At 43.6% G+C, this 25478-nt stretch overlaps 1 protein-coding gene across 1 annotated transcript in view; it reads right to left on the bottom strand.

Moving 5' to 3' along the window:
• Positions 1-24824, bottom strand: part of LOC126162131 (glutamate receptor ionotropic, kainate 2-like) — a 224684-nt gene extending 199860 nt beyond the window's left edge. The window contains exons 1-2 of the mRNA XM_049918425.1: positions 24716-24824; positions 2387-2501 (exon numbers count right to left, since the gene is read on the bottom strand). Of these exons, the coding sequence (XP_049774382.1) occupies positions 2387-2480 (94 nt within the window). The 5' untranslated portion in view covers positions 2481-2501; positions 24716-24824. The remainder of the gene's footprint in view (positions 1-2386; positions 2502-24715) is intronic.
• Positions 24825-25478: the final 654 nt, after the last annotated feature.

The raw sequence follows: 25478 nt of genomic DNA, 5'->3' as shown, positions 1-25478 counted from the left end.
AAACTTTTATTTCTGCTCCCTGTGCTTCAATTCTCTTTCCAAATTTCTGCTTGGTCTCCTTCACTGCATGCTGAATGTACAGATTGAATAACATCGGGGATAGGCCACAACCCTGTCTTACTCCCTTCTCGAACACTGTTTCCCTTAAATGCCCTTCGTTTCTTATAACTACGGTCAGGATCAAATACAAGTTGTAATTAGCCTTTTGCTCCCTATATTTCATCCCTGCTACTCCTGCTTTCAGATTTCAAAGAGTGTACTCCAGTCGACATTGTCAAAAACTTTCTCTAAGTCTACAAATGCTATAAACATAAGTCTGCCTTTCCTTAACCTCTCTGCTAAGAGAAGTCGTTGAATCAGTATTACCTTGTGTGTTCTTACATTTGTCTGGAATCCAAACTGTTCTTCTCTCAAGTCGGCTTCTACCAGTTTTTCCATTTTTCTGTGAATAATTCTGGTCAGTACTTTGCAGTCACGACTTTTTGAACTAATAGTTCGGTAATATTCACATCTGTCAGCACCTCCTTTCTTACTATATTCTTCTTGAGGTCTGAGAGTATTTCGAATGTCTCATACATCTTGCACACCAGGTGGAATATTTTGCCAAGATTGGCTCTTCGAAGGATATCAGTAGTTCTGACAGAATGTTGTCTATTCCAGGGGCCCTGGATAATTGTTCCAAATGTTGAAATCAGTTAGGATATTAAGAAAAAAACTAAATACATACAGATTAAATGGGAAAGTGCCGCATTTATGTAAAAAATGTTTGGGTGTGGTACAGACAATGAAGAAGCTTCCATTCATATTCAAATTACCAAGAGCACTTGTGTAGCCTCCCGCAGCTCTCTACGTAGAGGTCGCTTCCACGTATCAGCAGCTTGCTTGTACAATACGTGATCAAAAGTATCCTGACAGCCCCAAAAACATACGTGTTTCATATTACGTGCATTGTGCGGCCACCTACTGCCAAGTACTCCATATCAGCGACCTCGGTAGTCATTAGACATCGTGATAGAGCAGAATGTGGCGCTTCGCGGAACTCACAGACTTCAAACATCGTCAGATCATTGGGTGTCACTTGTGTCATACGTCTGTAAGCGAGATTTCCACATTCTTAAACATCCCTAGTTCCACTTTTTCCGATTTGATAGTGAAGTGGAAACTATAAGGGACACGTACCTAACAAAAGCGTACAGGCCGACCTCGTCTGTTGACTGACACCCCCGACAGTTAAAGAGGATCGTAATGTGTAACAGACAGACATTTATCCAGACCATCACACAGGAATTCCAAACTGCATCACGATACACTGCAAGTACTATGACAGTTAGGCGGGAGATGAGAAAACTTGGATTTCATGGTCGAGCGGCTACTCATAAGCCACACATCACGCCGTTAAATGCCAAACGACACCTCGCTTGGTGTAAGGAGCGTAAACATTGGACGATTGAACAGTAAAATATCGTTGTGTGGTGTGATGAATCAAGGTATACAATGTGGCGATCCAATGGCAAGATGTGGGTATGGCGAATGCCCAGTGAACGTCACCTACCAGCGTGTGTAGTGCGAACAGTCAAATTCGGAGGCGGCGGTGTGGTCGTGTTTTTCATGGAGGGGGCTTGCACCACTTGTTGTTTTGCAAGGCACTATCACAGCACAGGCCTCCATTGTTGTTTGGAGCACCTTCCTTCTTCCCACTGTTGAAGAGCAGCTCAGGAATGGCCACTGCATCTTTCAACACGATTGAGCACCTGTTCATAATGCACAGCCTGTGGCGGAGAAGTTACACGACAATAACATTCTTGTAATGGACTGACTTGCACAGAGTCCTGACTTAAATCCTATAGAACACCTTTGGGATGTTTTGGAACGCCGACTTCGTGCTAGGCCTCACCGCCTGACATCGATACCTCTCCTCAGCGCAGCACTCCGTGAAGAATGGACTGCCATTCCCCAAGAAACCGTCCAGCACCTGATTGAAAGTATGCTTGCGAGAGTGTAAGTTGTCATGAAGACTAAAGGTGAGCAACACCACACTGAATTCCAGCGTTACTGAAGGAGGGCGCCACGAACTTGTAAGTCATTTTCAGCCAGTTGTCCGAAAACTTTTGATCACATAGTGTATCTTTTTTATGATGACGGTGATAGAAGTCTCTAAATGATCGATACTGACGACCGAAATGTCGCGGCTGATTGACCACGTTTGAGTCGTTCTAATAATGGCTAACGACAGCCGATACTAGTTAACAGTACAAAATATTTTCTGTGATTACATCAAAGATAATATTAAGTATACAATATTGTAAAGGCACACTCTATGCGGGTTTTGGTTAGTGGTTTGTTATGTTAAAGGTGACAAAGGCTGAATACCGCGGACAGTACGTACCGATACGCAGAGTGTGCGCCACTTGGTACTTGGCTGCACAGTAGCGCTCAGGTCCCGGAAGAAGCAGTAACACCAGAAGCAGTGGCTGGAACATCACAGCCCCACGACACCTCACCTGAAAAAGTGGGGAAATACGGTTACAGTCTGTAATGGAAAGCGAGAGTTATGACAGTCTACATTTCTTAGGAGATACTAGAAGGAAAATAGGAGAATGGGATCGAAGAAGTCAGTTTTTGCCCTTGGAAGGAAAATCAATTGGCTGGCACTAATTTTGAAAAACATGCGTAGCCTTACTTCGCTCATTATGAATGAAAGAGAGAAGGGGCGTATTCTGGAGGAACTGTTTTCAAATCCCTGTCCCACTATCTAGATTTATGTTTCCTTGAAGTAATTAAGGCGAGTGGTTTCTTTGAGAAAGGTCACTGCCTATTTGATTACACGTATGCTCGTCGACCTTTAGGTTTACGAGGCGCCAAGTCTAGCGCCTGAGCTTTGAAATCTTCCATGAAGAAGTTGTCTATCACTGGACTAAGTGGACTACCTATGGCGTCGCTTACGGCTATTCGTTGAACTTGCCATTCCACGCGAAACAGCTCGTGATGAGACATGCATGAAAGAGCGCTTGGTGATGTCTTGTGGGAAAATGGAACCGATATACTCCAGAGAATCATGGGCTGGCACTTTGGTAAACAAAGAAACAACATCAGAGCTGACCAGTATGTCGTTTGGTATAAGTTTTAATTTTGTCAGCTTCGCAGTAAAATGTCCTGAGTCCTTCATGTATGTGTCAGTTTTTCCCATGTGCGACTGGAGCAGAGAGGTCAAGTGTTACGCCAGTTTATACGTCGGTGAGCTCGAAGCTCTTAATGGAATATTATTTTTATGCGCCTTTGGTAATCCACACATCAGAGGTGGTAGAGCTTCTGTGTTCCGCTCGTTCCTCTGCATGTCCACCGAGAGACAAGACGCCTTGAGTAACCGATTCGTATTCAGCGTGATCTGCGCTTAGTTTTGAGTGCCTCGTCAGATCTTCGGTCTTCATTTCGACTATCGCATTTCCTTTTTCAGCAGGTAGTACCAACACTCTTGTCGGCGTCAAGATTGTCGGTGGTCTGATACTCTTCTTTCTTCAGCTTGCAGGCATGTGGTTTCGCTCGGTACAAGGTCATGGCGGTTCCAATGGATGTTTCCTCAGTTCTTTCACAAGGATGGGTTCAAGTGGCCGCTTCGGTATTAGCAATGATGAACTCCATAGGTGATAATAGCGAAATTCCCTCCTATTTGAAGGACAGACTGTTACTCTTTGGTCAACTGTCGTTCACTGAGGTTGACCACTATGCGGATATCGCCTTGTCAATCTGCTTCCTGCATCTTGTAAACTTTCTTCTCTCGCTCAGTGCAGCAGTGGAGTTAGTTCTGCATACGCCTCTGAATGATGCTGTTGATCTAGTCTCAGTCGTCTCGATGCATGCTACCACTTACAATACTGGCCATTAAAATTGATACATCACGAAGATGACGTGCTAAAAACGCGAAATTTAACCGACAGGAAGAAGATGCTGTGATATGAAAATGATTAGCTTTTCAGAGCATTCACACAAGGTTGGCGCCGGTGGCGACACCTACAACGTGCTGACATGAGGAAAGTTTCCAACCGATTTCTCATACACAAACAGCAGTTGACCAGAGTTGCCTGGTAAAACGTTGTTGTGATATCTCGTGTAAGGAGGAGAAATGCGTATCATTACGTTTCCGACTTTGATAAAGGTCGGATTGTAGCCTATCGCGGCTACGGTTTATCGTATCGCGACATTGCTGCTCGTGTTGGTCGAGATCCAATGACTGTTAGCAGAATATGGAATCGGAGGGTTCAGGAGGGTAATACGGAACACCGTGCTGGATCCCAACGGCCTCGTATCACTAACAGTCCAGATGACAGGCATCTTATCCGCATGGCTGTAACGGATCGTGCAGCCGCGTCTCGCTCCCTGAGTCAACAGATGGGGACGTTTGCAAGACCACAACCATCTGCACGAACAGTTCGACGACGTTTGCAGCAGCATGGACTATCAGATCGGAGACCATGGCTGCGGTTACCCTTGACGCTGCATCACAGACAGGAGCGCCTGCGATGGTGTACTCAACGACGAACCTGGGTGCAAGAATGGCAAAACGTTATTTTTTCGGATGAATCCAGGTTCTGTTTATAGCACCCTGATGGTCGCATCCACGTTTGGCGACATCGCGGTGAACGCACATTGGAAGCGTGTATTCGTCATCGCCATACTGGCGTATCACCCGGCGTGATGGTATAGGGTGCCATTGGTTACACGTCTCGGCCACCTCTTGTTCGCATTGACGGCACTTTGAACAGTGGACGTTACAGTTCAGATGTGTTACGACCCGTGGCTCTACCCTTCATTGCTACGGTCGCAGGTTCGAATCCTGCCTCGGGCATGGATGTGTGTGATGTCCTTAGGTTAGTTAGGTTTAAGTAGTTCTAAGTTCTAGGGGACTGATGACCACAGATGTTTAGTCCCATAGTGCTCAGAGCCATTTTTCTACCCTTCATTCGATTCCTGCGAAACCCTACATTTCAGCAGGATAATGCACGACCGCATGTTGCAGGTCCTGTACGGGCCTTTCTCGATACAGAAAATGTTCGACTGGTGCCGTGGCCAGCACATTGTCCAGATCTCTCACCAACTGAAAACGTCTGGTCAATGGTGGCCGAGCAACTGGCTCGTCACAATACGCCAGTCACTACTCTTGATGAACTGTGGTATCGTGTTGAAGCTGTATGGGCAGCTGTACCTGTACACGTGTAAACGCCATCCAAACTCTGTTTGACTCAATGCCCAGGCGTATCAAGGCCGTTATTACGGCCAGTGGTTGTTGTTCTGGGTACTAATTTCTATGGATCTATGCACCCAAATTGCTTGAAAATGTAATCACATGTCAGTTCTAGTATAATATATTTTTCCAATGAATACCCGTTTACCATCTGCATTTCTTCTTGGTGTAGCAATTTTAATGGTCAGTAGTGTAGTTGATAGCAAATGGGAAAACCTTCCTCATCCGTTATTGTCAAGTATCTCCGTGTTGCATGAATTCGCTCACTAAGCAAAGCTCGTTTTATTATACCATAGGTACGATGTGCTTGGGCGGTCGTGACTAGGCTCTTACATTTCAAGAATTTTGATGTGGCCCCTTGATACCGGCACCGCGAGAGGAAGGCGAGAGAGGACATTCCGTTATCTTCTGCCCTTTTTTGTTCAGGCGTCGTTAGAAGCTGCAAATCTATTCCTCTTAGAGGCGTATTACAAAATTGTTAAGGTTTCCGTGGCCGCTTGTTGATTAACTGCCTATTGGCCTCTGTCTCGGGTTCTTCGACCGACGTTTGTTTGATTGTTTTTCTAACGTCAACCAGCACGAGTGGCTGGCATTGTCAAAGCTTCACCTAGTGCTAGAGATGGACTGGGATCGAGCTCGAGGCTGCAGATTTTATGTACCCGGCGCGCCAACGTCCAAGGAGTTTTTCGTGGTCATTACCGCAGCGATTCTCTCCTTGCTACATGCAACAGTAATTCGTCGCAGTACGGGAATCTAGTACAATCTGCAAAATCTACTCCCTGTATAGGTGTAGTACAATTGTTAAGGTTTTCGTGGCTGCTTATTGACAAACCGCCTATTGGCTTTCTTCTTTCTGCTTAAGCTATTGTCATGTTTGTTTATTTCTATAACTTCCGTGAACAAGCGGGTATAATATCTCTTCTTTGCAGCAAGAACTTCGGTGTCGCCGAATTTTACTGTGTCGTCGGTCTCACACAGCACGTGCTCCAAACGGCCGGTTTCTCTACCTTCCCCAACATGTACTGCCGCCTGTGTTCAGTGATGCTAGTGTTGACTAATCGTCCATTCATTCCAACATGGACTTTTCCACATGCACATGGTATGCGATATATTTCCCACATTGCAAGTGGGTCCCTTTTCTCCGTTCCTGATCTGAAACACTCTTTGACGTTCTTCGTCAGTTTATAAATAGTCTTTACGCCGTGTTTGCGTAACATAAAACCGATCTATCCATCACACAAAAATACAGAAACATAGCCAGAAACGGATGGTTGAACTGTAAGTAGGCTGTTTAGGTTTTCGTGTTGGTAACGACACGTAGCGCTCTGTATGAAAATCACTGACGGTGCTGTGTGCAGTCTGTAGTAGGTTGGCATTGTTGCAATATTCGCTATTGTAGTGTTGGGCAGTTGGATGTGAACAGCGCGTAGCGTTGTGCAGTTGGAGGTGAGCCGCCAGCAGTGGTGGATGTGGGGAGAGAGATGGCAGAATTTTGAGAGCGGACGATCTGGAAATTTGTAAGACTGGATGTCATATTATAATGACTTTTGAACACTATTAAGGTAAATACATTGTTTGTTCTCTATCAAAATCTTTTACTTGCTAAGTATGCCTATCAGTAGTTAGTGCCTTCAGTAGTTAGAATCTTTTATTTAGCTGGCAGTATTGGCGCTCGCTGTATTGCAGTAGTTCGAGTAACGAAGATTTTTTGTGAGGTAAGTGATTCATGAAAGGTATAGGTTATTGTCAGTCAAGGCCATCCTTTTGTAGGGATTATTGAAATTCAGATTGCGTTGCGCTAAAAATATTGTGTGTCAGTTTAGTGTTGATCAGAATAAGTAAAGAGAGAAATTTCTGAGTACGTTCAGTTTTGCTCAGCTGTTTGAAAATCAAATAACGTAGAGGTTTACCAGCACAGTCATTTATAATTTTCCAAAAGGGACTTTTCAGAACATAAATGCAAATCCTATCCAAGATGCGTTGCTGTATTTCTCCATAAATGTCACCTGTGCAGTGTCCTGTAACGCCGGAAATGCATATCCTCCTATTTCCATCTATTGTACTATTTTTTTTCCTTGCTTTGTTACCTCAAGATATGACATTTCTGTCTCTTTGTATATTGTAATTCTTTAACTGTTTGTATATATATATATTTATACATTTATGTCGATGTATAATTGGTTTGTTTCGTAAATATTATTTGTATTTTTACGCTGGGTCTTGCCTAGGGAAGACTGCTATCGAACGATTACGTCGATAGGTCGTGTGAAGAATCAAAGTGTGTAGGATCTTTGGTAGTGTTAACTCTGCCGCGTGGAGCGCGGGCTGAGCAGAAAGAGTGTGGCGGGAGTAGCGAGTGGAGCAGGTGTGTTGTGTGACGCTCCCGCGAGTTGCCGCGCTTTCGGGGTTTGGCAGCATGTAATTGCGCTCGACTTGCGATGATAGTTTCTGACATGGTGTCGCGGACGGGAAACATTAACTAGCGCACATCAAGAGCCCGTTTCGTCTGGTGACCGTGTCGAGAAGAAGGCGCGCCAACATCCAGCTTCTGCAACAGCGACGGCCGACAATGAGTGACTGTCGCCACCTCCTCGACCGACGGCTTCAAACCTTCAATCAACCGACGAGGAAGACTGGACGCACGTAAAGTTTTAGAACTGTATGGCAGACCTCAGCTTTTCAAACTGTTCCATTTTCGTCACTATAATTACAGCAACTTAGCATGAACTTTTGTTGCTCATTGTCCCAATTGCATTACCAAGCAGAGTCCCTTCCTTTTCCGAAATGAACCCGAGTGTCGTTGAAATTCAAACGCCAGCATTAAAGTAATATAGCTAACTCGTTTTCACTGCTTTAATTTCAAAGTTCGATTATGGCATTAATAGCTGGCTACAATATTCAGATTACACAAGCACAAATTAAGAGTGCGAGTTTTGTTACCATATTTTAGCTTACCTGTGACTGCAGCTCAGCTTGGTACGTACTAAATTTTACTATTGTTAATTGTTCGGAATCATTTAATTCAAGTTCAAAGTTAAATCTCTTATTTCTAAATTGCGTAGATTCAAGTAGTTTTTGAAATGATTGTTGAGGTAGTCCAAGACTAACCGTATTTTACTGAATTTCGATGTGCTTCAGAAAGAAAGCTCACTATTAACTTCAGTCACTAAATTAATTTTCGATTTTCCGGTTTTATTAATTCTTTTGCTAAATTAAGTCAGGGTGTAGCGAAATTTATTACTTCTGACAAACTTTCAGTTTTCACACTACACGTGTCAACCTTCAGTTGCCACGCTTCTAGTGCTAATTATATGTGTAATAACCTTTCTTTTTCAGTTACCATAGTAATTGTCCTTAGGACTGGCGACCGTGATTTCCCCCAAATCTTAAATACCTAATTACCGCTAGTTAATTGTTAACGTAACGGCTGCACATTTACTTTCTTTATTAACTTTACCCCTTTTCAAAATTAATTTCCACCAGTTTCATTAGCACATTTCCTTTCATTTAGATGTAACCCTTTCCTCCCTCTTTACCGACAGGTTAACTTCGGTGACGATTGCTTTTCCAAAACTCCCATTAGGTACACGCGGTTTCATTTTTCACTGTCATTAAGGTCGGTAAGTGAGGGGGAGGTTACAGTCCTCACTACATCACAGTAACAGTCGTTGTCAGAACAGTGTTCTGTGTAATTGTGTTCAAAAATGTTCAAATGTGTGTGAAATCATATGGGACTTAACTGCTAAGGTCATCAGTCCCTAAGCTTACACACTACTTAACCTAAATTATCCTAAGGACAAACACACACACCCATGCCCGAGGAAGGACTCGAACCTCCGCCGGGACCAGCCGCACAGTCCATGACTGCAGCGCCTTACACCTGTAATTGTGAGTGCATTATGTCGGAACTAAGTGAATTCGAACCTGAGCAAATCATTGGTGCTCGTATTGGGGTTGCTTCCGTAAGGCAGCCGAAGTGTTTCAAGAGGCGTCAGGTCGAAGATTTATACCGCATACAGGGAACTCTGAAAAACATCATCCGCTAAGTCACAAGGTGGACGAAAGTGCTTGTTAAGTGATCGTGACAGACGGTTATTCTGACCAAAACTAAGGGGACGATAGCTGAAAAAGTCTCAGTAGAACAAAATATCGCACTCGCGGATCTTCACAGTACCAAAACAGCAGGAAAGGACCTTCCAAAGCAGGGACATGTAGGGCGAGCTTGTACTCCCAAAACCGTTGATCAGTGATCCAAACGCACATTTTGGGAAACTTTTTCTGGGTGGACTATGGAGCAAAGGAAGAAAGTAATTTAGTTGGATGAGTCTTGTTGCACGCTGTTTCCAACCTCTGGCCGAGTTCACGGCCCAAGAGTGAAACATGGTGGTGGTTTGGTTCAAAATGGTTCAAATGGCTCTAAGCACTATGGGACTTAACATATGAGGTCATCAGTCCCCTAGAACTTAGAACTACTTAAACCTGACTAACCTAAGGACATCACCCACATCCACGCCAGAGGCAGGATTCGAACCTACGACCGTAGCTGGTGGTTTGGTGATGGATTTGGACAGGCATATCGTGGTACTGGGAGGGCCCCATGGGTTCTCTGCAAAGTCACACTAGTGCCATGTGGCTATGTTGGCTGATCAGGTCCATCCCATGGCACAATGTTTATTTGCCAATAGTGATGTGTTTCAAGCTGAGAGGGCGCCTGTTCACACTGCTTGCGTCGTCCAGGACTGATTACCTGAGCTTGATGATGAATTGTCGCATCACACCTGGCCACGACAGTCACCAGATCTCAGTATTAGAAAGCCTTTGTGGTCTACTTTGGAGAGAAGGCTCCTTGATCGCTACACACCCCCATCATCGTTACCTGAACTTGCCACTGTTTCACAGGAACAATGGTATAAGATTCCCTTAGAGACCATACAGGATCTGTACTTACCCACTACGAGGCTAGTGGAAGCTGCTTTGAATGGCATCGATTTTCTTACACCGTATTAAGCGAGGCGTTGTGTCGTGTTTTTACTGTATTTGTCCATCCCCTGCATGCAGAAGTACAGGAACGCCAAACACATTTTGTATAATGGCAATTTTACATATTCGATTTTCATTCATAAATCGCAGTTGAATGTTGCTTGTATGTGACAACATAATCTTACATCTATTGTAAGAAGGCGAATCGTCTCGTAGCACATATCGGAATTCGAGGTTGGTTGGTTGGTTGGGGGAGGAGACCAGATAGCGTGGTCATCGGTCTCATCGGATTAGGGAAGGAAGTCGGCCGTGCCCTTTCAGAGGAACCATCCCGGCATTTGCCTGGAATGATTTAGGGAAATCACGAAAACCTAAATCAGGACGGCCGGACGCGGGATTGAACCGTCGTCCTCCCGAATGCGAGTCCAGTGTCTAACCACTGCGCCACCTCGCTCGGTCGGAATTCGAGAGCGGCGTGATCCTGGGCTATTGAGATTGCGTTTTATGGTTCTGCGATATTGCTGGTCACGTTGGTCGGGTGGTCGGGACTTCAAGAGTGTCACGCAAATACGATATTGATTGGTTAAGGATCTCTACAGCCCAAGTGCTTAGTGCCCGAGATGACAGACATGTTGGATCAGCCATGCGGGATCGTTCAGCCACTTAATGTAAGTTGAGTCAGAGAAGAGGGCTTGCTTGCAGCAAGATATGTGTTCTCGCTTGCAGTGCGACGAGGGCTGGAGTACCACAGACTTTCAGCATCGTGTCCGTGTGTGGAGGCTCCGGAGAGAACAGACGTTGCCGGATTGCATTCATCAATGTCATTCGGTCCCAACATCTAGAGCACTGATTCTCCAACTTTTTTTCCTCTGGGCACCCCCCTTTAAGAGGAAAAACAGTGTCAGCCACCTTCCCCAACCCATATGACTCATCGAAATAGTCATTTTTTAAATATTTTCTTTACCTTATTCTCCGTTTCATCAAATTCAATTTAGAAAGATTCTACGCAGCAGAAACCAAAAATACATGAACTTTTATAACGAAAATGCGTAACAAATTACTTATCACATTTTCATTTATTCAAAAATTATTAAGTGAAAAATACTTTTAATTCAGCAAACAAGAATTACAAAAGCAATATAAATTTAAATTAAGAAGTTCATTGCGATAGATGAGATTGCTATTGGGAAGACAGTTTCTTAAGGCGTAATGTCACAGCAGAAATAGCCACTCAAAAATCGTTACATACATTTAGTTTTGAACCGTTGTAGCTGCCAAAGCTGAAAAGCCAGTTTCACACAAGTACCTTGTTGGAAAACAAATCAGGATCTTCGTTGCATTTCGGCTCAGTTTTGGGAATTCCTTACTAATACGTATCCAAAACTCCAACAACACTTCATTAAATTTACTTTTCAGTGAAGTGTCACAAGTAAGATCAGTAAGTTGTTCTTGCTCTTTTATATTTAGACGTGATGGGCCAGGGGCATTTTGAATGGATTTTTAATCCAGTTAAACGTATAAAAAATCGTCGCTGAAATACTTTTCGAACTGAACTTCTAGTGTTGCAAGACGAAGAAGAGGACTGTCTTTTATCTCCATTGGAAGTATCGGGTTATCTGTGCCCTCCAACGGTGACACTAGAGTAGGGAACATATCTAGCACGTCGCTTTCCATTCGGATTTGCCACAGCTTTAATTTATCAATGAATGTCTTCACTTTTTCATTACAAAATACAACAGCTGTCTGATTAATCTGAAGAGAAGCCATACGAATATTCAGTTTCTCAAAAATAACGATCAGGTAAGCAATTTTCAACAAAAAATCTTAGTTGCTGGAACAGTCTTCCAGAGAGTCTTTTCTCCTTTAAGAAGCAAAATATCTCATTCCTCGGTGGAAACATTATTTTTAGTATTTTACCCCTTGAAAGCCATCGAGTATTACTAAAAAAAAAGGATAGTTGAGTGTGTTCAGAACCCGTTTCTTTCCATAGCACTTTAAAAAGACTTGAATTTATAGATTTTTCTTTAATAATGTTAACTGTTTCTATAAACGTTAGTAGCACTTCATGAATGGGCGAGCTAAGGGACTAAGTTCTTTAGCGGTCAGAGCTACCGTGCAGGGAATCATTACTGCTTCAACAGCTAAAGCTTTAACTTTCGCTCGCCATCCACCATGAATTCCGCACACTAAGCGAGCTCCATCTGTACATAATCAAATGTACCATGATATCCCGGTTTGGTCGAAAAAATGTTAATCATGTCAAAAAGTCTTTGAGGTGTAGCTGTTCTCAGTATCGGCGCACAGAAAAGCAATTTCTCTCGAATGTTAAAATTATCAACGAAACTAACACAAACAATCACATGAGCATTTTCATGAATATCAGTCTCTTCGAGCACATGTGCTGCTACGGTCGCAGGTTCGAATCCTGCCTCGGGCATGGTTGTGTGTGATATCCTTAGGTTAGTTAGGTTTAAGTAGTTCTAAGTCCAGGGGACTGATGACCTCACATGTTAAGTCCCACAGCGCTCAGAGCCATTTGAACCATTTTCGACCACTTGGATGCAAAACAGTTGTTACGCATTTTATCGACTAACTGCTCGAGTAAATCGTCAGAAATGTCTGAAATTGTTCCATGTGCTCTGCCGTTAGCGAAAGGAATACTTTTATACATTGTTGATACTACGTCAATCCCTGGTGGTAAAATTAGAGTTTCTGCAACAGTGTGTGGTTTCTTGCTTTTAGTACACCTGTGCGAATGGTGTAAGATTCCCTTGAAATCTGTAGAAGGCTGAAAGAGCGTTGGGAGTCACATTCGTCGTTCTCGCTAATTTGTTCTGGGTGAAAAAAGAAAAAAAAATCTTAACAAAAAATATTATCGGTTTTCTCGTTAATACAGGATATCTGGTTTCAAAATGTCCGTTTAACTTGTTTCGCTTCCGGCTATCAGCAGCTAAAATGATTAAACAAATTACAGACTGCGGACGTTCTTCACCATTGACTAGCCGGTCTATGTGGCCAAGCGGTTCTAGGCGCTTCAGTTCGGAACCGCGCTGCTGCTGCGGTCGCAAGTTCGAATCCTGCCTCGGGTATGGACGTGTGTGATGTCCTTAGATTAGTTAGGTTTAAGTAGTTCTAAGTCCAGGGGACTGATGGCCACAGATGTTGCAGAGCTATTTGGACCATTTGAACCACTGACCGTAATTTTCGTGAAGCCGAGCAATAAATCTCATCGTACCTTCTCATTGTCGCCTTCGGAGTATCTCCCTCCTCTCCGCCGACTAATAAACCACTGGCATATTCTAACCAGGAACTGCTTCATGCTGCTGTCAAGGCTTCCACGCGATGTCTGCAAGACTATTAAGAAGGCGTCGAGATACACAAGCCAAAGCCTGCACTGTGCATGGTAGATACGGATACGGTGACAGTGCAGCCGACAACGGGAGATTCCGCCGAAGGCCGACGTCGCCCAGCTCGCCCGATCGTTTCAAACAATGCTAAAAATATGACCGCGGTTTCACTGTCCTCGACCGCGTCTGGCGTAACACCAAAGTCGGCAGAGATTCAGTCCACATCGACGGCATCTTCTTTGTTCGAAGGAAAAGATAACTTACTGATTGTTACTAAGAATTTTTTTTAATATACGGCGCCCCCATCTTTCACGCCATTCGCTGTCGCCACCCCCCGCCACCCTCCCCGCCCGGAGGGATCACGCATCCACAGTTTGAGAACCACTGACCTAGAGTGATGGTATGGGGTGCCACCTCTGGTTCTAATAGGCAGTAATTTGTGCAGTACGTTGTCTGTTCCCTATCAAATGGTTCAAATGGCTCTGAGCACTATGCGACTCAACTTCTGAGGTCATCAGTCGCCTAGAACTTAGAACTAATTAAACCTAACTAACCTAAGGACATCACACACATCCATGCCCGAGGCAGGATTCGAACCTGCGACCGTAGCAGTCGCGCGGTTCCGGACTGCGCGCCTAGAACCACGAGACCACCGCGGCCGGCCTGTTTCCTATCTTCGAGGTCTGTATGACGTTGTGCTTCCTTCATCAAGAGAATAAACATGACATAAACAAACACATTCGCGATGATAGGCCAGCAGCCGTAGCACCCGTACATTGGTGTCGTTACGCGCTTGGAAGCAGGTCCTACTTAAGTATTAGATAACTTAGTACAATGCTACTATAAATAAAACTTTGGGGTATTCTAGTATATTAAAAACTATTAACGTTTTCCTTAATGAAGCGTTAACTACGAGGGTTGTTTTTTAAGTAAGGTCCGTTTTTATTTTTAAAAAAAGATACAAGTACTTTTTTAAAAAAACTTTTATTTTCTGATTCTACACACTTTTACCTATTTTTCTTCATAGTTGCCTTGTTTATTTAAGCACTTGTCATACCGTACGACTAAGTTTTAAATTCCCTCTTCAAAGAATTCGGCCGCCTGCTTCGACAGCCAAGAGTTCACGGCCGCTTTCACTTCATCGTCGTCATTGAAGCGCTGCCCGCCAAGATGGTGTTTCAGGTACCGGAAAAGGTGAAAATCGCTAGGAGCAAGGCCGGGGCTGTATGGTGCATGGTCCAAAACTTTCCAGCCAAAAGAATCAATCAAATCCCTAGTCTTTTGAGAGGTGTGAGGCCTAGCGTTATCGTGCAGGAGCAAAACTCCTTTTGTCAGCATGCCGCGCCTTTTGTTTTGAATTGCTCTGCGGAGCTTCTTTAGAGTTGCACAGTAGGCATATGAGTTGATTGTCGTTCCTCGTGGCATAAAGTCCACTAGCAAAACACCGCGCCGGTCCCAGAACACAGTTGCCATAATCTTGCGCTTTGACAGAGTCTGTTTGGCTTTGACCTTGACAGGTGAGGTTGTGTGTCGCCATTCCATCGATTGTCACTTGCTTTCGGGAGTGATATGGGATACCCATGTTTCATCTTCAGTGACAATTTGACTCAACATGTCATCCCCTTCTTCCTCGTAACGAATCAAAAAGTCCAATGAAGTGGCAAATCTCTTCCCTTTGTGGTCCTCTGTGAGGAGTCTGGGTACCCACTGAGAACACAGTTTCTTAAAGTTTAGGTTTTCAGACACAATTTTGTACAAAACCGATCTTGAAACTTGTGGAAATTCCAAAGAAAGAGTGGAAATTGTGAATCTTCTGTCCTCACGAATCTTTGTTTCAACTGCAGCCACCAAATCATCAGTGATCACAGAGGGCCGGCCTGAGCGTTCTTCGTCATGGACGTTTTGACGGCCATTTTTAAACTCTCTAACCCATTGACTCACTTTACCTTCACTCATTGCATTCAAGCCATAAACTTCTGTTAACTGACGATGAATTTCTGCAGCTGATAGGCTTCTCGCGGTCAAAAAACGTATCACTGACCGTATCTCACACGCGGCGGGCGATTCAATAATCGTAAACATTATAAAGTAGCACAGCGATGCGTACACGTCAGCTACACAGCTGCAACTTGCATCAGTGTGAACGGGAAGGATGCCGGCAAGTGGCGCGGTGGCTTGTTGCGGCGTCCGCACGAACTACGGGACTATACGCGCGAACGGCCCTTACTTAAAAAACAACCCTCGTAAAGTCGTCTACATTCGCCGTCTCTGTAAATGGTACTTGTGCTCACATTGTCGCGCTGTTAATACGTACTGTTAAAATCGCTGATGCTGCTTCCTTCTGCGTTGTAGAACGTGCGCAAGGAACATCGTTAAAAATGGTGACAAACAGCTTGTTTTTAATGTTTTTCACAAGTTCACAAAACGAATCAGTTTTGAATTTTACAGTGGGATTATGTCTACTAACGTTAAGGCATCTTTCAAAAGGAATTGCATGGCTTAATCAGTAGTGTTTGGAGACTAATACTCTGGTATTCTTCGAATTATTGGTTCGATTGTTAATGAAGATATTACAAACTAAATTTTTGGGGCAAATATGAAGAAAAACAAATACTCTTTATTTGGTCTATGTCCGTTTTTTGTGCTGCACATGTGTCTTCACGACTCACGGAGATGATCATTTTAGAAACACGAAAAACAGTATTTTTCACGGCATCGAACAAACCGTAGAAATGCTCCATTTTTGCTGCTGCAGCCATACCACTGCATTCTGAACCGAGTAGAATTGATCTGGACCCAAGTTAAGTGATTTTTTGTTATAAATACCAAGACATTTAAGCTGCATGAAATTGTTGTCAAAATGGCCATGGTTTCAGCAGCTCTAAGTCGGTCTTCATGAGAATTAAAATTACTTACGATTACCTAAAAAACATAATGACATAGCACAAAAATACAATATAATTATTAGGATTACTTCCATATACTGTACAAATTGTGTACATACGTTTAATCACACCATAGGCGAAAAACATCTGAGCGTAAATGCTCTTGGCAAATTGACATAATCACAAGAATAAAAATTAAGATTAATCAACAGGTCATGACGCAACACATGTACTAGGGATCCGGGAAAATCGTTGTTCCAGAAGTTTGCACCACGAGAGGGGGCCGCAGTTGTGTGTGTGTTCTCATCGATGCACGGTCGCAAACTAACGAACTTAGAGCCACTCTTACCTCCCCTCATACCTCCTTCTCCCTCCCTTACCGCACCTTAGGTAGCGATACAGCCCTGTTATATCTTGTCACTGTTGGTGGACAAGACATCCATCTGGTGGCGGTGATACACTGTCTCCGGTCTGCGGAACTCAGTCACAGATTGACGCTTCCTGCAAAACAGTAGACATGTTTCTTGGAAAGACTGGAACACCAATGAAATTAAAGGGAACACTCGAGATCGCTTTTCCAAACAGACAGCTGCTACCGCTTCTGCATACCGCCTATAATGACTGCAGCCAACTGCCCCCCCCCCTCCCCCCGCCCCCCATCACATCTGGGAGAAGTATCTTCAGTCCATTGTGTCCCCAGTGGAGCACGTGGCTACCAGGCTATAGCACATTTCTAACGAAGACGACGCCGGCAATCCACAGAAGAAAGCCAGATGAATGACGGTTACCCCGAGCGCGACTTGTCTGTCTAATATGGAGCTGCGCTGCGCCATCCCCCACGCCGGCTCCACGCCTCCAGTACCTCCAACTGCAAGCGAATGCTGTTCTGCGATGGAGAACACTTGTATTTGATCGTCAACACACCTCTTATAAGCGAGTATCTACTAAAAAAAGAAAACACAACCGTCACGGTAATGAATGTCCTGTTTCCAAGAAAATAGGCGCAATATTTTTTTTTAACCTTGTGAGCACTATAGGTACAGTTTTTACATTCGACTGCAGAATATAGTTCGCATCTCTAGGTTCCACAATTATCTGTAATTGAAGTGCTGTCTACTTTACAATTACTGGCTGTGAAGTATGAAATAACACAGAACTTGCAGTAACACATTTTTTAAACACGAAAATGTGTCGATAATAATAAAAACAGTCATGATGCCACAAGAATAGATACAGGCGATTTCTATTAGTTATTTGAGCAAAATCGGAGTAGTTTTAGAGAATTCCATTTGTTCAAATTATATAATGTAATACACGAGGGGATTACATTCATTTCAGCTGTATGAAATACTGATACCGTTCAGATTCCATACAGTCATCTAGTACATTCAAGGGCAGCCCTCATCTTTTCTTTGTAAAATCCACAGAAGGTAAAACTCTATGAACTTTCTGCATCTAACCTTTAACTAGTCATACCAGTCCTTGTAATAGAACCTCCTATAAGATTTTACCGCGTCTCTCTTCCAATGTATCAAAAAACAAATACTGACTGAGTGTTGACATGGAACTTATTACACACATATGCATTGCTTCTATCACAAGATTCCTATGTTGTTCTTTCACAAGTAATTTAATATATTGTTTTTCATCTGTAGCACATCCAAGCACTGTATGACTACATCTTTCTACATCACCATACATTTTGTTTTTCTACCATGACTTCGAGGTCTATTTCAGGTACTAAACTAACATTAACCAATTTTGATCCATTCACTCTTACTGAAATCTGAACATGGCATGGTATAAACTATGCTGCTCCCACAACACACAGGATAACAGAAATAAAACGCAGAGCCAAAGTTTCTCATTGACGCAAATGTGGAAGACCTCGCAATGCATGGAAACAGGACGAGTTTGCGGCATTGTGGAGCGTTTTCAAACAGCTATACTCTATAGGTAATCTCATCTTCTACAGTGATTGGGTAGCAGATTTATTTATGTTCCATTAGGAAGAGCATTCTTTCCTCATTTTGCAGATATGTACATGATTACTGTTCTGGTGTTGACCACCGCCAGCAGGTGTTATTCACAACACGTGCAGTATGGTAGACATCAAGAGAGGTACTGTTACCTTATTAATGGAAAAAACAAGTGTGGAGGTAGTAGTCAGCACCATACCAGTGGATGGACGGGGTGGAAAAGACGCCGTCGATATGTGACAATGTACTGTAAAAAGAACCGCAGTTGACAGCTGGTTAAATTTTAGCAATTTCACCAGAAAAGCAAAGGTCTCGAGTTCGAGTCTCTGTCCGGCACACAGTTTTAATCTGCCAGGAACTTTCGTATCAGCGCAGATTCCGCTGCGGAGTGAAAACCTCATTCTGGAAACAAATGTATCATCTAGAATAAAATGGAATTTTATAGCACATGTTCATGTTACACTGATAACACGGAAAGGTGTTGATTATAATGTAAGTTGAACGTTGAGGGCTGAGGAAGGAAAGGAAAGGGGAGGGATGATTGATATCAGATGCATCAGCAGCGACGAGCGAAAACGTGTACCGCACCTGCATTCGAACCCAAACACTCCTGCTTACTAGGCAGTTGCGTTAACCACAGCGCCACCCAGACACATTTCTTTTTCCCTTGCGGACCATCTCGGCACGCCTCTTGGCCGACCCATACCTAGCGCCACCTGACCGCAGTCCCCGTCCTCCACACTCACTACTTTGACATTCCCACAGGAGGTCGAATATTATTATGCATCCGCACTTAATGTGGTGGATCCACTGTACATCGCGTACAATCAGTTATATGAATGCGTGGTGTCTGCTCTTCTGTCCGAAAGAATACGCCATGCATTCATATAAAGTGTTGATTCATCGGATTTTGGCGAGTGGACAGCTAGTTCAGTTACACACTAAAGCTAAGAAACTAAGCTTCCATAACATGTAATCGTTGTCTACTACTGAAAACGAGGTGTTCGTTCTGACTACCATTCTTAACACATTAACAACACAAACACGGAGTAATCGTATGCTAGTGGTGGAACTGCGGTGTCGCATGCCGTGGAGCACTGAAAGACAGCGGTCAGCTGCGATGCACGCCTACTACGCATCAACTAAGGGAACGAGCAGACGACGAATTGCTAACAACGGAAAAGCTTCTGCATCAAATCGAATACGAGTTGAAAGTGCCTCGAAGGCGCCAGTGTTCATGCAACCACCTTACTAGAAGAATAAGTATTCCCAACACTGTCTGTATTAAAATTTTTCTCATGTAGTATTGACATTAAAAGGTAATGCAAGTTCAGTACCACGTCACTGAGAGTGCTTTGCCATAGAAACTTTAAGTCACACCGTTGCCCACACAGCTGAAGAAATAGAAAAGAAAAATGCTGTAGACATTTGAGAGAAACATTTTTGTCATTGAAAAAACGCCCCTAATCATTAAAACTGCTTGATCAGTAAACTAGGAGCAATAATTAATGATAGCGAAATGAAACAAAACATGTAATTGGAGAATGTTGGGCCGGCCGCGGTGGTCTAGCGGTTCTAGGCGCTCAGTCCGGAACCGCGCGACTGCTACGGTCGCAGGTTAGAATCCTGCCTCGGGCATGGATGTGTGTGATGTTAGGTTTAAGTAGTTCTAAGTTCTAGGGGACTGATGACCACACATGTTAAGTCCCATAGTGCTCAGAGCCATTTGAACCATTTGAGAATGTTGCTGTTGTTCTTGTGGTGTTCAGTCCTGAGACTGGATCGATGCAGCTCTCCATGCTATTCTATCCTGTGCAAGCTTCTTCACCTCCCAGTACCTACTGCAACCTACATTCTTCTGAATCTGTTTAGTGTATTCGTCTCCCTCTACGATTTTTACCCTCCAATACTAAATTGGTGATCCCTTGATGCCTCAGAACATGTCCTACCAACCCATCCCTTCTCCTTGTCAAGTTGTGCCACATACTCCTCTTCTCCCCAATTCTATTCAATATTTCATCATTAGTTATGTGATCTACCCATCTAATCTTCAGAATTCTTCTGTAGCACCACATTTCGAAAGCTTCTAGTCTCTTCCTGTCAAAATTATTTATCGTCCATGTTTCACTTCCATACATGGCTACACTCCATACAAATGCTTTCAGAAACGACTTCCTCACACTTAAATCTATACTCGATGTTAACAAATTTCTCTTCTTCAGAAACGCTTTTCTTGCCATTGCCAGTCTACATTTTATATCCTCTCTACTTCGACCATCATCAGTTATTTTGCTCCCCAAATAGCAAAACTCCTTTACTTCTTTAAGTGTCTCATTTCCTAATCTAATTCCCTCAGCATCACCCGACTTAATTCGACTACATTCCATTATCCTCGTTTTGCTTTTGTTGATGTTCATCTTATATCCTCCTTTCAAGACACTGTCCATTTCATTCAACTGCTCTTTCAAGTCCTTTGATGTCTCTGACAGAATTACAGTGTCATCGGCGAACCTCAAAGTTTTTATTTCTTCCCCATGGATTTTAATTCCTACCCTGAATTTTTCTTTTGTTTCCTTTACTGCTTGCTCAATATACAGATTGAATAACATTGGCGAGAGGCTACAACCCTGTCTCACTCCCTTCCCAACCACTGCTTCCCTTTCATGTCCCTCGACTCTTATAACTGCCATCTGGTTTCTGTACAAATTGTAAATAGCCTTTCGCTCTCTGTATTTTACCCCTTCCACCTCCAGAATTTGAAAGAGTGTATTCCAGTCAACATTGTCATAAGCTTTATCAAAGTCTAGAAATGTAGGTTTGCCTCTCCTTAATCTATCTTCTAAGATACGTCGTAGGGTCAGTATTGCCCTACGTGTTTCTACGGAATCCAATTTGATCTTCCCCGAGGTCGGCTTCTACCGGTTTTTCCATTCGTCTGTAAAGAATTCGCGTAAGTATTTTGCAGCAGTGACTTATTAAACTGATAGTTCAGTAATTTGAATTGGAGAATATTAAATACAAAATTACAGTAAATGAGGTTGTGAAACAGTAACGTTTTGTAAAATGTTAAAGTTGCAACGTCCAGTTGCTTGAAGTCAGCTCCGAACGACATCAGTCGTGCTACGACTCTAGAAATAAGATTTGGCCGGCCGTAGTGGCCGAGCGGTTCTAGGCGCTTCAGTTTGCAACCGTGCGACCGCTACGGTCGCAAGTTCGAATCCTGCCTCGGGCATGGATGTGTGTGATGTCCTTAGGTTAGTTAGGTTTAAGTAGTACTAGGGGACTGATGACCTCAGATGTTAAGTCCCATAGTGCTCAGAGCCATTTGAACCATTTGATAAGATTTGTTCCATCGCAGAAATGTGGCATTTGACGCTGGCGGAGTCGTCGCCTAAAACAGACGCCGGCTCTCCAGTCAAATCACTTGATGCCCTCTAGTCAGCGTACAGAGGGCACGCTGTCAAAATTTGCCGCATTCTCAGCGCTGCCGAACAAGAGTAACAACTTTGGTTGTTCTTTTTGACGGAAAAGCAAGTTACAGATTAAATACTGGGAGCCATATAATATTATTAACTGACTGGATGGCGGTGCTGTATCGTGGAAAGGTCACCTTAAGAATCGGAAGCTGCTTCTCCTTCACTTCCAGCCACTCTCTTTCCCGTTTGTCAGTGCCTATTCTGCTAAGCAGTGAGGTTCCGGCATGTGCTGGTATGTGAAGAGGAGGGTGCTTTGGATGTCGTAGGCAACTTTCTCTGCTGCATACAAACGCTCAGAAGTCTGAACAGCGCTGAGCGAATCTGATAAGGTGTGCAACCCCAGCGCGCAACCCCGTGCGTCCGTCCAGACTTCTGTTTCTCTAAATCGCTTGAGGCTAATTCCCCTGAAAAGGACACAGCAGACTTATTTCACCGTACGTCTGCAAACCCGGTGTGTGCTTCGTCTGAAAGACGTCGTCATCGACGCGATGTTAAATTCTAATCTTCCTTCCCGGCACATGAGCCGGGAACGGTTCAAAATGGCTCTGAGCACTATGGGACTTAACTTCTGAGGTCATCAGTCCTAGAACTTAGAACTACTTAAACCTAACTAACCTAAGGACATCACACACACCCATGCCCGAGGCAGGATTCGAACCTGCGACCGTAGAGGTCGTGCGGTTCCAGACTGTAGCGCCTGGAACCGCTCGGCAACTCCGACCGACGAGCCGGGAACAGGTTTCACCCTCTCCTTCCTCTGTCATCGACTCCGATAACACTGTACTCCATGTGCACTCGTCACAGCCGAATGGACTAAGCAGTTGCACTCACAAGTTATATTTCTCGAAGGAAAACTGCGACAACGTACCTAGGTAGAAAAGTTCTTCCTATCTAAAGGTGAGCCTTATTTTCAGAAACGATCAGCCAATACCACTTTAAAAGTAAAATTAACGACCAGGCAGAGGTCCTTCAAATATATGCCATTTCGGCGACTTCTCCTTCACCCTGGTAATCCTACCGGGGAAAGGGTGCCTACAGTTTAAAGGGGGACGTATGCGAAGTTGCAATAATTTGAAAAAAAACCTCATAAAGTCCAAAGTTTTCAAGGCAGTGACACTAAATTTGGCAAAGTTGTTAAGGAACTTTATATGGATATACACATACGTTTTCAAGCTTATTGAAGTTATACGTTTTTAGTTATAAAAAACTGAAATTTTTTCAGCAAGGCGACTACAAAAGTTCCTTTTTTGAAAAACCTGTCAGAACGAATTTAATGTATTTTTGTACGAAGTTTGATATACCTTTATTACAAATATCTGTGGAACAGACTGCTGATATGTTCTTTTGAAAGATTTTTACAGCTCTCCAAATTTCTGTGGAAAAAATCTTAGGGTTTTTGTCTTTTATAAATGCCTTACTAACGTAGCGAATGAAAATTCCTCCCACAGAATGTTTTAGTATAGTATTAACTAACTGCATACCATTTTTAAGTACTATAATGTCAGTGGTTTGTGAGGAAAAGGTACGCAAATCTGGCAAAATGTCAGTTACGGGAAACTTGAATCAAAGATTTGACAGTGTTTGTATTATCCCTTACCTTATCTGGGTGAACTAGTGCAAACCATATGTAATCTTCTCTTCATCCTCAAGCAGTCTTTTCTTTGCTTGTACTCTTAGATTAATCGGATTATCAACCTGCCTAACAATAATGTCAGCTGCATCAATTCTCCTATTATCGATTTCCTTCAATAACGACAGTGTGAAAGGTCCTAGATCAAATCGTAGCTGTCTTAGAGATCGTAGTCTGCTAAAATTAACACAGTTAAAAACTAAAAAATCATTATCCGCTGCAACTTCTGAGCAGTTGTGGAAAGAAATGTTGTCTTGGAGCGTGGTTTTCCTATCAGAGAGTTGTAAGTTTCGTTAGGGTTTTATATTTTTCCACGCACACGCTTTTTTGTAGAAGTTCTGGATCTACTAAACACCGAAATATTCCCCACATTGTGACTGCATAAAAGTGGAGAAACCACCGCAGGAATAAATAATATGAGCATATATAGAACACCAAAGTGGCATAGCCTCATGCAAGCATTTGTTAATAACTGTTTTCCTCACACTTACGAGTGATATTGGAACGTAATATTCAGGAACTGAAATTCCAATACCATGTAGTAAATGAAGATCCAATAAAATAAAATAAAAAAAATCATAATTTTCGTCGCTTTCGAAAACGTCCCTCCTTAAAGTGAAGTACGAACCACGCGTCGCTACAGGCGAATCTTCACGCCAGTAAGAGGTGAAGGCTAGTTTAAAGGCAGACAGAAATATCCTGCATTCTATCGTTTTCCGAGAACGCACTGTACCAAGCCTACAACAATGTAAAGACCGAACATTCGGTGCAAAGCTAGGGGTGTTAATAAGCTCAGCCACTACTTCTCAACAGTATTTCTTTAAAGTCAGTACCGCCATTAGACTGATGTTTATTTTCAGTGTTACATTTACACATACACGATCGTGATTTCGGTTTCAAAGTGCCATTATCGAGTGTTTTAAGTGTTATAAATTGTCTAAGATAGCATACCGTCGTATTAAACTATACTATTAGGCAAATTGTCTTAACAGTACATGACAGCGGTAGTGCGCAGCAAGCGAAGTTCAAAGCACTAGCAGGCGACAACACCGGAGTCGCGCTTTTGGAATTGTAGCCAAGCAACTTTGAAAGACACATACCAAGTGTCGAGTGAAGGGTGCGCATTACAACATTGGAAAAGGCCGGTTTCAGAAAACTGTATCGACAGCACATACGCACCGGCAAGCTGTCGACCTGGAGTAGCACGTGGCAGCAGAGGCAGCAGTGAGCCGAAGAGACGTGGCGCGGTCGGCTGCAGCGGCGTGTGTTCCAGCTGTGCTGCCGAGAGGGCGGCGGCAGCGGCGGCGTGCAGCGGGAAAGCCAGCTGTCAGCCGGGCCACGCCCGCTATAATTAGAGACGGCAGGCGGCTCCACCCCCAACAGCCGGCCGTCCCATGCCCTGCCCTTCCCTGCTATGCTCTGCTGGCAATCCACGGAACGCTGCCTGCCGACCGACCGGCCACTCGGTCGCGCGGGCATCCAAGTACTAAAAGTCACGCCGTCAGTCGAATCGGTCATTACTGTGGAAATACACTACTGGTCATTAAAGTTGCTACAACAAGAAGAAATTCAGATGATAAACGGGTGTTCACTGGACAAATATATTATACTAGAACTGACATGTGATTACATTTTCACGCAATTTGGGTGCATAGATCCTGAGAAATCAGTACCCAGAACAACCACCTCTGGCCATAATAACGGCCTTGATACGCCTGGGCATTGAGTCGAACAGAGCTTGGATGGCGTGTACAGGTACAGCTGCCCATGCAGCTTCATCACGATACCACAGTTCAAGAGTAGTGACTGGCGTATTGTGACGAGCCACTTGCTCGGCCACCACTGACCAGACGTTTTCAATTGGTGAAAGACCTGGAGAATGTGCTGGCCAGGGCAGCAGTCGAACATCTTCTGTATCCAGAAAGGCCCGGACGGGACCTGC

Source organism: Schistocerca cancellata, chromosome 2, assembly GCF_023864275.1.
Source record: "Schistocerca cancellata isolate TAMUIC-IGC-003103 chromosome 2, iqSchCanc2.1, whole genome shotgun sequence".
NCBI lineage: Eukaryota > Metazoa > Arthropoda > Insecta > Orthoptera > Acrididae > Schistocerca > Schistocerca cancellata.
This window is presented reverse-complemented; position numbering and strand designations above follow the sequence as displayed.